Source organism: Hakea prostrata, chromosome 9 (genome assembly GCF_041222555.1).
Source record: "Hakea prostrata isolate BN-2017 chromosome 9, UWA_Hpros_2, whole genome shotgun sequence".
NCBI lineage: Eukaryota > Viridiplantae > Streptophyta > Magnoliopsida > Proteales > Proteaceae > Hakea > Hakea prostrata.
This window is the reverse complement of record NC_142608.1, coordinates 64,931,763-64,943,967: the sequence shown is the minus strand read 5'-3', so window position 1 is coordinate 64,943,967 and position 12,205 is coordinate 64,931,763. Positions and strand designations below refer to the sequence as shown.

Below are 12,205 nucleotides of genomic sequence, written 5' to 3'. Positions count from 1 at the left end.
AGCCCCCTTACCTCAGCCTAAGGTCCAGCTATAATATCAGAGCTCAGCTAACCCAACCTGGCCTAGAATGACCCTGATTGGGGTTTAATTCTTTTATGGATTGAGCAGCCACATCTTTGGTACACCACAGCACCACAAGCCACACAACAGCCTCTATTTCCTTCACAGAATTGGCAGTCATCTCTTTCGTCTACTGCATCTCCACACCAACCTCCTTATCCGCAACCTTGGTTCCCACAGAATCCAATCACTCCACCATGTACAGCATCCAATCACTTCACCTGGATTACTCTCAACCCCGCTTTTCCCTTACACATCTCCACACCTACCTCCTTGTCTGCAACTGTGGTTTCCACAGCCTCCAATCACTCTTTGATTACCCTCACCACCACTTCTTCCTCCTGGATAGCAACCTCACAGTTCAATGTGTTCATTCCCTGCTTTTTCAGTGATAACACCACCAAGTGGGACCCAAAACCACGAACGGAAAACGGGGGGCACCCCGGGGGGGAGCCCACGGCCCGTGCCCCCGGCTCCCCCCCCCCCCGGTTACCTATAGGGCCCTCCTAACCAGGATCATAACAAAGTGCTTCAGTGGAAACGAAGAGATTGCCTGACACATAGTCAAGTGTGACAATTCTAAAGCAAATATCTACCATGTCCCATCTGTCCAAGGTTTTAATCTTCATTTCTCTTGAGCTTCACATTGTATTTGTTTAATTTACTTTAATTGCATATTAGTGCCTCAAGGGACTCCACTTTTATTTACTTTTTGGTTATATACTATTTACACATCCTAAGATTTTTTAGTTCCATTTGTTTGTATCATTTTTATGAGTTACCATTTGTGTAGATTTTTCTATGCATCACCTTTCATCTTCAATTGCATATCTTTGTCCCCCGAGTACGGACAAGCTTTGATGCACATTGATCAAGATGGATCTTCAGGGGATGGGCTAAATATCTAAGATTCTACAGCAAAGCCTGGCATCTTGGACATCTGCCTGAGTAATATTTCTCAGATTTAATCTCAGTGAGTTAATACATTAACTTTACCTACTAGTCGAGCCTTCAGTTTTCTAGATTGACACTAACCATAGCTTATAGCCCATGCGGCGTATGACAGGGAAACCGAGAACATTATCCTAACTGAACGGTAATTATACTGGGAATGGTATCCCAATTCATATCTCAGCATATAAGTACAGCCACAAATAATGAAACAAACACATCACATGCACATAGTTTCTTTCCCCGTATGTAAAGGAAATTTCAATAGAAGAAACATGATAGATCAATACCTTGTTTGCTGTCCTATGGCCTAGAATGTTGTGAATAAGTTCTGAATCACTACTGAACTCTACAGAATGTGTCCTCAAGGCCTCATTATTGTTGATAGAAGAATATGCAAGGTAGCTTGGTGCTGAAGTTGAGACAACTAGAAATTTAGGACTGACAGAAGAACTGGTAAGAAATTTAGCAATAATCTAGTCTAGGCAAGAAGGGTAAATTTAGTCTCTTGGGGATTGGCTAAGGAGGGTGATCAAGAGAATTTGGGTGATAATCTGTCATTCATCACAATTGTATGACTTATTTGGGTTTATGGGTTGCTGTAGTTAAGCGGACTAATGGAGGGCTTTTAATAAATGAAAACGAAGGATGGGAGACATATGATAGGACAAACACCAAGAGATTTGGGAGATTGAACAGGGACAGTTTACTATAGGGTTTGAAAGACAGGAGGATGAGTAGAGGATGCAGATTGATTAATATCTTGGGTTCACACCATTTTCATTTCACCCCAAGAATTGCAGTCTCAATTATGCTGCTGAAAAGGAGAATAATCTCAACAGTACAGACTACAGATACTATATTTATCAACTCTACATGAGAAAACTACCATACTTAAAAGGAATGCTGATCAACTCTACATGTGAAAACCAAAATAAGCAACTGCTGTCATATTCAAGATCCCATCAAACATATCTATGACCAGATTATCTCCCCCTCTGTGTCTGTAAATGATAATAAAGTGCATTCCGTTGACTGAAAATTAATCCTCACATGCATAAGAGAAATCTGGCACCTCCATTCCCCAAGATGGTCCTACATGAAGCTTCCCTTTTCACCCCCAATCAATGCTGCTTGATAATGAAATGATGGTACCAATCACTGAGTTTTTACTTTTCAATAGGTGTTTATAATTTCTTGTATTGGTGTACAGATTTTTGTGAATTTTTTTTTCTTTCTTGTTATGATCAAAGTTAATGGTGCTGCATCGTTGCGTTGGTACTGTATGGTTTTTTAATTGTCGACAGATTGATTGCTTTCGAAATCACAGTAATTTTCGTTAATGTAAGTGAAACTACAGCATGTTTCTGTGGATGCTATTCTGCCATTTAATACAATAAAAACAGCTCAGTTGTTATCCTAGCTGAATGTGGTGAAGGGCTGGTGAGGAGAAGAGGTGACACTGGGAAGAATCAGATTTGCAGGGCAGAGAACAATGGCAAAATCAGACTTTTTTTTTGGCTGTGCTTGGTGCACAAGCTCCAGTCCACTGGCTTCAACCAAACTAAAACTTTCAAGTTATTCCATTCTATTTATTCAATGATGAGTAAGGAGATAAAACACACTTTTTTTTTTTTTTTGGCTCATTTATTTTCTCCATTTTATTTCCATTTTGTTGTAATGCCAATTCCTGTCTTCCTGCTGTTTCTATGTTAGAAGTGTTGCTTTTTCTGTGGGTGGTGGTTGATTTGTCAATTCATGTGCATATGCTTCAGGTCCAAATGCCAGACCCTTCAATAGGGCCACCTTCTATAATTGCCAATAAAGTTCGACCAGCCCAACAAGGAGCTAATGATATTTATTTAGTTTGGGATGATGAGGCCATGTCCATAGTAGTTACTACTTATTCTGCTTGTTCGAGTCTGAATCTGCAGACTGCAAGCAAATCCCTGGATTTTGTAGAGGCCAAAGATTCAAGTAGGTATCCATATTATTTTGATGATAGTACTTACAAATCTGAGAGGCATTCTGTGATCAGTTGGAGGCTTCTTCAACCTAACAACAGTCCACATGAAATATAAGAAAACTTATTTAATATCATTACTTGTTCTCTCTTTGATAGGACAGTACACTCAAACTTGGCCCGTTTCAGCTTCTTTCACATGTTTGGCATCTCTTTCAAGAAGCAAACTTTTATATCCAATTTCTCTCTGGCTTTAGGTAGTGTGCTTCGATTTTTCAATGGAATTGGTTGATGATGTTATTGACAGGAGGGTATCTGAAAGCAGGCTTTTCAGTTGCACCATGCCCAAAGTGGATGAACTATTTAGAACTTCTCCAGAGGGAAAGCATTCTCCAAGAACCACAGACTAGAGTTCCACAATCTTATACTGTGTTCTTTACGGATGCCACCACTGGTCACCGAAATTAACTCCGCTGTTTTCTTTAAAATAAATTTTATAATATAAAACCATTTTTACAGTATGTGAGGGTGTCAATTCTTGAGAGATGTAATTCTGTTTGATTAGCGTTCTTGTGAATTGCTTACTCTTTAATCTTAGTCAATTTGGCGCTTACAATTTTTTTTCTTCTTTCTGTTCTATTGAGCAGCAGAAGATGAACGGGGTGGTTCTTTTCGTGCTGTAACATCAGATATGTTTCCTTGAATGGTTCACTCATTAATACCATACCTTTAGTCAGAAAACTCCTAAGACATTCCCTCTGTACCATGCTTGATATACCTCTTCCATAGAACCAGTTCTTCTCTTACCAGGGCATAAACATGCTGATGTCTTCGTTGGAGAGGGAGAAGTAGATCATGATTAACAACACGCTTGCATTAATGTAATAAAATGGGAATGAAAAAATCGAAGAAAGAATAAGTTGAAGTGCATTGAACTTATGAGCTTAAGATTGAAAGAACTTGTTAAGTTCAACAAGAATGTGAAAAATACAATGGAAAAAAGGGTACAACTTTGAGTTTTTCAGCTCAAACTTTGAACTATAAACAGATCACAGTTACAGAAAGGAGAGCACTAAAGATTTCTATTTATTTAAGTAATTTGACAGCTTTATCTCTGCAGAAGAATCCTTCTGCTTCTTGAAACGCTTAGAGGTAACTTTCAACACCCTAGCCCATCCCTGCAAATATAAACAGAAGAAGGTTACTTGCGGGGAAAAAAAAAAAAAAGGTAGAAACGGAAGATTTGAAAGCCCTGGGACATTTCAATATAAGGTGAAAACTCATTAGAAGAGAGAAATTAGTTTGGGAAGATAAATAGAAGATACCTTTCTTGGTGACGAACCCTTGAAGTGAGTATTAGAAAAATCAGAGCAACCCTTACTCATCGCAGATGTGACTTTTTTCTTAATCTTAGAACTCATTTTCTTGATCTTTTCTTGAGCTATTTTCTCAAACCCATCTGACAGTTTCCTTCGAATCTCCACCGAAGAACTAGAAACCAGACTCTGCCCCCGAGGAACCAACGGGGACCAGATCCCGCTCTGTGAATAATCAAAATCGAAAGCAGAGTTTCCCTTCTTCGTCGCAGATGTGATCTTTTCCTTAATCGTGGAACTCACTTTCTTGATCTTTTCTTGAGCTATTTGCTCAAACCCATCTGATAGTTTCCTTCGAATCTCCACGGAAGAAGTAGAAACCAGACTCTGCCCGCCCCGAGCAACCAACGGAGACCAGATCCCACTCTGCGAATAATCAAAATCGAAAGCAGAGTTGTCTGGGAATTTGAGGAGTAACGCCTCCTTCATTGTCGGGTCGAGGTACTCGACAGTCACAACGCGTTCGATGATCATCTCTCCAAGGGTTTTGCCTTCAGATACAAAAAAGCAAGAAAGGTTTTGGAGAGGCAGAGAGCGGTTAGAAGACAACGGTATAGTTTTTCTTGTTGCTTTTTTGTTCTTTCAAAAAGTTACCGTTGCCAATTTGGGCTTTAAATGACGGTTTGTGGGCTGGGCTGGGTTGGTTTATTGTGACAAAACATATTGACCAAGAAAAAATAAAAATGTGAAGAAGTTTTCACTTTTCCCCTACAATATAAACCCTAAAAAACTAGAGTTTTCCTTGCCTCATGGTGAAAAAGAAATCTCTTTAGCCGTTAGGAACATCTAAAAACTTGTTTTGTCATCATCAAATCAGTCATAGAGATTAGGACTTATAGGCTTAGGGAATGATTTGGACTTATTGCCTCTACGTATGAGGCTGCTGTGCCAAAAGCATGAATTGATGCAACAAGGTGCTAGAAAAATTATTATAACAAAATGTGGAAGAACTAGGCTTTTTAATTTAATATTTGCATTTTTAGAAAATTTCAAGCACCAAACACCTGTACAAAAAGAAACCAACCTGTATCCTTTGTTGGAATGGTACTGAGGACATCGAGCATTTGTTATTCTCTTCCCTTTCTCTAGCTCTCTCTGGAGAAAAGCCCTAGTTTCCATTTGGCCTCGCTCTCGTCACTTTGGGTTTGATCGTGACTGGTTTTGGGTATTGAATAACCTTTCAAGTACCTCTAATTGTGATTGGATTGGTAGGCTTGTCTTGGCACCACGGTCCAACATCTGTGGTGGGAGCATAATTTCAGGCGTTGGACTTCCAAATTCCACTCTTTTGATTTGATTTGGAATGTTATTCACTTTTATGTATTTCTTATATCTATTCCCCATCTCCCAGTTGTAGATTCTCCAAGGAACATATTCATTGTTGTTGCCTGTGGCCTCAACTCCCAATTCCATTCTTCTTTGATCCTTCTCTCTTTGGATCCTCATTGTAGTTGGGTGCTTTGTTTCGTTTATTTAATTATTTATTCATTAAAAAAGAAAAACCAAATTCCCACCTCTAATAGGAATAGATTATGAGTTTGGGATATGATAAGGTATAATCTAAGTTAGCTATATTACAAAAATAATAGAAAATTCTTTTTCTTTTTTCTCTTGGTAGGTCAGGTAAACATTATTGGTGCGTACATCCGCTGCTTACCTATCTTCGTAGAGAAGATCAATGGAACAATGGAAACACTTAGGCTTAATTGAGGAAGTCTTGTCTCAATCTTACGATATTATACACCATAATTAATAAATGAGGTCAAATTTAATGAAGATGTTATCAACAGTTTTTTACTGAATATTGGGCATGTAGTGAAAATATTTCAAACCTGTAGTAAACCCAGATGTTGGACCATTTTTCTTGGTTTTCAGCATTTAAATTTAGGGTTCGTAACTCTGTTGGCTATGTTGGAGGTCCAACAATGGCGATAGTTGCCGTGATCGCCTCCCAATCTTCGAAGCTGAGAGAGGGAACGGCAATTGAGGTGGCAAAGAGGTGCGAAGTTTCGATTTGCACGTATTTCCTCTTTCAATCTTCCATTCTTGAAAATCTATGCTGCTATGAGTTCTTTTTCAGTTCTAAAACTCTTTCTAAAGCCTTCAACCGTGCAGAAGAGTTACCTACCACTCAGAAAACCATTTTACCATTTAGTAAGGGAAAACATAACCCTTTCAATATACGATCTATTGCTTAAGTGAGACAATCTCAATGGATAGCAGCAATGACGGCACAACATCTAAGCAATAGAAGATCAAAATCCACACTAGTTCTATGAGAAGAACACTCAACCGTTATATGGGATACAGAGTTGAGATGCCTTACAAAATTGATGGATTTGTGGCCTGTATCAGCACTGTTATGGTGCAACAAGCAGCATTAAGCTGCAGAGTAGTACCAGTATTAAATGGTAACATAAGCCATTTCCTCTGCAATAGAAGCCAAGGACCTGAGATTTAATCTTACCAGAGTATCAACAAATAAACACGTATCTTCTTTAGTATTTCCCATTGGAACATCAACCGCATAAGACTCAATCATTGATGTGCTTCCAAAGCCATTGTTTTGATCATCAACATCATGAACAGTACTAGTAGTAGTAGAACGCTAATTGATGAGACAGCAATCATAACTTGAGAATCATCATCGAGCTCGTCCAACCTCTCTATTCTTGTGTTTGCAGGAAAAACTGAAACCAGCTAACCTCTCTTAAGCTACCAATTCCACCATTACCATTCAAGATGGAACAACTCTTGATGAATCGCCTGAAGGTTTGTGGGTTATCGAATTGCCAGATCAGTGACCATACTGATGAGATGGGTGCTTGGATCGTTTGTGCTAGGCTTGGACTACACTGTTTTGGAGCGAGTTTGTGATTACGGTACCTTTTTGTCATGGTCTTGTAGATTGCAAGATGTGGCTGAGGAGCTAAAATAGAAGGAACACGTTGATATTCTAGTTAAAACCTATCTAAGATTGATTAGAATTTAGAAATATTTAAATAGTTACAGAACAAGGTCATGAATATGGATTTATTAAAAATAATTTGGAACACACTGGAACGTTCATTTCAGACAACGAAGTCTCGGTAGCAAATATATGTTGAGATGGGTGCTTGGATAGTTTGTTGCAAGGCTTGAACTACACTGGTTTGGAGCTGAGTTCAGGGGTAGCATACTTGTTTATCATGGTCTCCATGTCTGTATAGTTTGCCAAGTGTGGCTAAGGGGCTTACATAGCAGACATTTGTTGAGATGACAAACGTAACACTTGGTATATCTGAAAAACAAGTCTGTGGGTTTAGGGTTTGAAGATTGAGACTGTGGGCATGCTTACATGCCTTGGAGTTGGCTGTTTCAAGTAGGAAGAGAAGAGAAACAAGTGTTGGAAATTGGGTTTTCTTTAAAATATGTTGCTTACGTAGTTTGAAGTTTTGGATTACACTCAAAGGTGGAAGGACTGAAGAATATTAAAGAAGAAAGAAGAATCAGAATATATCACGTGATCCAAACTATGCAGGGTTTTAGGGTTTTTCTCCCCGTTCACATACGTGCCCCCTAAGCCCTAAAATACTTGCTAAACAATTATTACAAGATTTCTCAGTTGATAATAACAGACTTCGCTTAGTAAAGAAGTAAGGGTGTGTGGTATATATAATAATCTTCACCCCTTAATATGAAGCTATAAATTCATCTCTCTTTCCTACCACACAAAAAAAAAGGCATATTATATTTACACTCTTCTATTTCTGCAGTCAAAAGTGAAGCCCTATGGGTATATAACACCATCTTTAAAGATGTAGTTGAGGTGCACATAAAAAAGGCTATCAAACCTCAACTCCCCCGACGCCACCCCAATCCAAAAATAAAAAGCACTTTGACTTGTTTTGGATAACTATGAATCTTGGTCATGCTTTTACATTCCTATAATTTGTTTGGTAAGAGAAGGAATTTTTTTGGTAAAATTTAGGAAGAGATTCATGTTTTGTGTAAAGAGAACAAACATCAGTGTGAATTTCATTATGTGCAAAGATGTGAAAGAAATCTTATTTTATATAAATCTTTCTCTCTTAAATTATTTAGAGCAAATTGCATTGGCACCCCAAAATAGAGGCCTTAAAGCACTGTCATCTCACTTTATTTTTAAAAAGCACTGAGACCCCAAAATTTGATTTTTGTTAGATTATTTGTCAAATTTATTACTGAAAAATAGTTAAATCACTGTTAATTTTTAAAATAAACAGTGTTTGAAAGGTTTTCAATGATAAATTTGACAAATATATCCAACAAAAGTCCAATTTTGGGGTCTCAGTGCTTTTTAAACATAAAGTGGGGGTGCCAATTCTTTAAGGCCTCCATTTTAGGATGTTATTGCAATTTGATCAATTATTTATGAATGAGACTAGTGGCAAAGAATCTTCTGTTTAATGCCTTGATGGAGTCCTCTTAGTTTTTTAATCTTCCATAGAGTGCAGTGGAATCTAGGAGCTAAGGTGCCTCTGAACTTTGACCTCCTAGGTATCTTTTTAATGGAAAGGAAAATAAATAAATTTATTTATATTTAATTTATCAAATATTTGTAAGTTATGATAATTTACACTATAAATTTGTATCGTTATTGGATTTAATGGATTCCGTCAATAACTTAATAGGATTGAAAACACGTAAAAACCATGATGTCAATAATCACTATTCATAACATTAGGATTAAGTCACATTCAAGAAGCATTGATGTCTACAAATTTTAGAGACTTTGATATCCGGATTTTGCTTTTTTTTTGGAGTCAGGTGAGTATTATGGTGGGGGGGGGGGGAATATTACTAATATATGTGCCGCTGAATGGGTGCGAACCCAAGACCTCCCATGGAGAAAAAAAGAAAAGAAAATCAAAATGAAAAATTGGTCCTCACCAGTGGCGCACCATTGAGCTGCCTACGATCCAGATTTAAAGTGATGGTCGAGATCAAATTTGGACCACCCGTTTTTTTTTTTTTTTTTTGGGGGGGGGGGGGTTCAATCGCGTAGTTCAAAAAGTAAAAAAAGAAAAAGAAAATCAAAACGAAAAATTGATCCTCACCAATGGCAGCTTAATGCTGCACATAAACGCACAACACTGAAGCAAAATCCTTGATATCCAGAGGACCATTACCATCTTCTATAACTAAGACCTCTCATTACATTTGAGACATTAAAGTTCAAGACTTGGTCCCTAAGCCCAATTCACTTGTTGGAAAATTAAGTTGTTGACATGGTAATGCAATACTTCAGCTAGAAGATGAGACTCATAAGATGGGCCCGTTGTTTTTTAGTCCCATTCATGTTCTCTCAATTTTAAATGCCGAATGTGTAATATGGGTCATGGGCTTAGCATTCTTTAGGTCTCATTATTGTGGGTTCAGTATATAAACCCACATTTTCAGGACTCTTAACTCCAAAACAAAATTAGGAAGTTAGTTTTTGTTAAGCTCGTTTTGATATCATTTTTCATTCATGTTACCAAAACTTTTCTCAACAATTTACTCTTAAAATTTGGTAACCACTCCTCATGTTCTTCACAAGATTTCTAACAAATTTACTCCAATTTTATAGTTCACATGTTTTTTCCCCCCTTTCCTTCAAGATAATTGCTATTGCGTCTTGTATTATTACTTAATTACTAAAGAATCTTACTCTTTATAAAATTACTAGAGCCCCTTTACTTCTAATGATGTTAAGAAATCGTTATGGCTGTGCGTTTAATGTTTGTTTTGTCCTTATAGAACTAAGAAGCTAAAAAAAAAAAATTATATGAAATATCAATTTTATCTTTGTTTCTTATAATGTTAGATTCAAAAAAAGTTAAGATGAAATTGGATTTACCAAAAAAAAAAGGAAAATGAATGAAATCAAAACAGCTAATCTCTAATAACCAAAAAAAGAAAGAAAAAAAAAGCCTTTTTTTTTTTTTTTTTTCTTTTCTTATATTCTTATACATGGCAAGTAGGAGGAGAAGGATAAGGAAATAATGACAATTTTTGTTTTTTTATAAGAGAATAAGACTTTTAGCACCTTAAGTTTACGGTTAATTTTTTTTTTTCTTATGCAATTTAATATTAAGTATAAATAAGTGATATAAAATTTTAGGGGTAATTTGGGTTTTTGAATAAACAAAGATGCTACCATCATCACTTAATTAATGAAACTTAATGACAGAAGGATTGTAAAAACAAGTAAAGTCTAAAGTTGAATTAATAATTTGAAAAACTATAGGAGAAAAAGTAGTCATTAAATCAAAGTAAATAGAAGCAATACTAATTATCTTTTATTCTTTTAGTAATTTAATCCTATAATTTTATTTTTTTATTGTTAAACAATCCTATAATTTTGTTACCACGTGCTTTTTTTATTTTTCTGATACTTGACCTTGTAGAGGAAAAAAAAATAAGGGTCTTTTAGTGTTTTCAAAATTCAAAATAAATAAAAAATATTATAAATTTTAGAATTTTATTAATAATTAAATCCTAAAAGGTTAAAAAAAGATGATTTTAAAATTTTTAATTATCTATGCCTATAAGAATTAAGATAACAAGAAAGATATTATGAAAATGATTTAATTAAAAAAATCATTATTTTGTTCCAAAAAAAAGAAAAAGAACCACTATGGGAAATAAGATTTTTTTGAAAAACTTATATTTGATAATTAAAATACAAAGTAAATTATTTTTTAAAAATAGTTAAAACAAACCGACGTTATGATAAATGTCGGTTAAATCTCTTTCTAGCCGTTGGGGATCGTTTCCTCTTCTTATTAAATTTTGTTTATTTATATATTTAAACCTCATTTAACCCGTGCAGATATTTGATAAAATGCCGCTTCATCTCCTGCTCACACCATGGTTTCCCAATTCCCCAGTATCAACTCTCTCTCCCTATTTTCGTTCCTCTACTGAAACACTGGTTTCTCCGATCGTTTCTGAGTATCAATACGCGTTTCTTCTCTCCACTGAAACCCTGGTTTCTTCGATGCTTTTGAGTATCGACTCTCTCAGATCATTAGCCATTTTCTTCTCTCCATTGAAACCCTGGTTTCTCCGGTCGTTTTGGGTACTCTCTCCGATCGTTACCCATCTTCATTCCTCCACTGAAACCCTGGTTTTTCCGTTGGTTTTGAGTTCCAACTCTCTCACCGATCATTACCCATTTTCTTCTCTCCACTGAAACCCTGGTTTCTCCGGACGTTTTGGGTACTCTCTCCGATCATTACCCATCTTCATTCCTCCACTGAAACCCTGGTTTTCCGATGGTTTTGAGTACCAACCCTCTCTCCGATCATTACCCATTTTCATCCCTCCACCGAACCCTCTGATTCCTCCGATTGTTTCGACTTTCCAGTATCAACTCTCACTGATCAGTACCCATTTTCTTTTCTGCTCTGAAACCCTGTTTTCTCATCGTTTTGAGTATCTAACTCTTTCTATCGCGCCTTTCTTCGGCTTGGAATTCCTGTTCATTTATTCACGAAGAGAAGAAGAGTGGGTGTTCGTCGGTCAAAGAAGGCCACAAGTGGAAGCAACCGATGCTGGCAAAAGCAGGGGTTTTGGCCGGTGTCGACTTAGTCTCATTACCCATATTTGTTTCACCACTGAAACCCTAATATCTCTTAGTCTTGAAGGTCGCCGGCTGCTTTTTCGAGAGCTTCTTTATTGATATTGCTGAGAATTCTACAAGGGGAAGAATTGAAAATCCACGGGGTTCCATACTGGCAAAGGTTTGAAATCCCTTTCACTGGTTTTCATCTACTGTTTGATAATTCTGCCTTCCTATAGTTCTTTTGCTTTTTCTGCTTGTTATATAGAATTTTTCTCATACTTCAGA

At 36.7% G+C, this 12,205-nt stretch overlaps 1 protein-coding gene and 1 pseudogene across 1 annotated transcript; both read right to left on the bottom strand.

The window, feature by feature from the left end:
* Nucleotides 1–3,873: 3,873 nt before the first annotated feature.
* Nucleotides 3,874–4,880, bottom strand: LOC149006136 (uncharacterized). The gene is made up of 2 exons (XM_089169542.1): nt 4,300–4,880; nt 3,874–4,152 (listed from the first exon to the last, which is right to left on the bottom strand). The coding sequence occupies exons 1-2, from the start codon at nt 4,822–4,824 to the stop codon at nt 4,057–4,059; spliced, it is 621 nt and encodes a 206-aa protein (XP_089025668.1). The 5' UTR covers nt 4,825–4,880; the 3' UTR covers nt 3,874–4,056.
* A 1,874-nt stretch (nt 4,881–6,754) lies between these two features.
* Nucleotides 6,755–7,247, bottom strand: LOC149006135 (abscisic acid receptor PYL12 pseudogene; annotated as a pseudogene).
* Between the last annotated feature and the right edge of the window lie 4,958 nt (nt 7,248–12,205).

Coding starts and splice junctions, on each gene's coding strand:
- LOC149006136 (XM_089169542.1), bottom strand. CDS start 4,824: ATGATCATCGAACGCGTTGTGACTGTCGAGTACCTCGACCCGACAATG. Junction 4,153..4,299: donor AGGGTTCGTCACCAAGAAAG/GTATCTTCTATT, acceptor TTATATTTGCAG/GGATGGGCTAGGGTGTTGAA.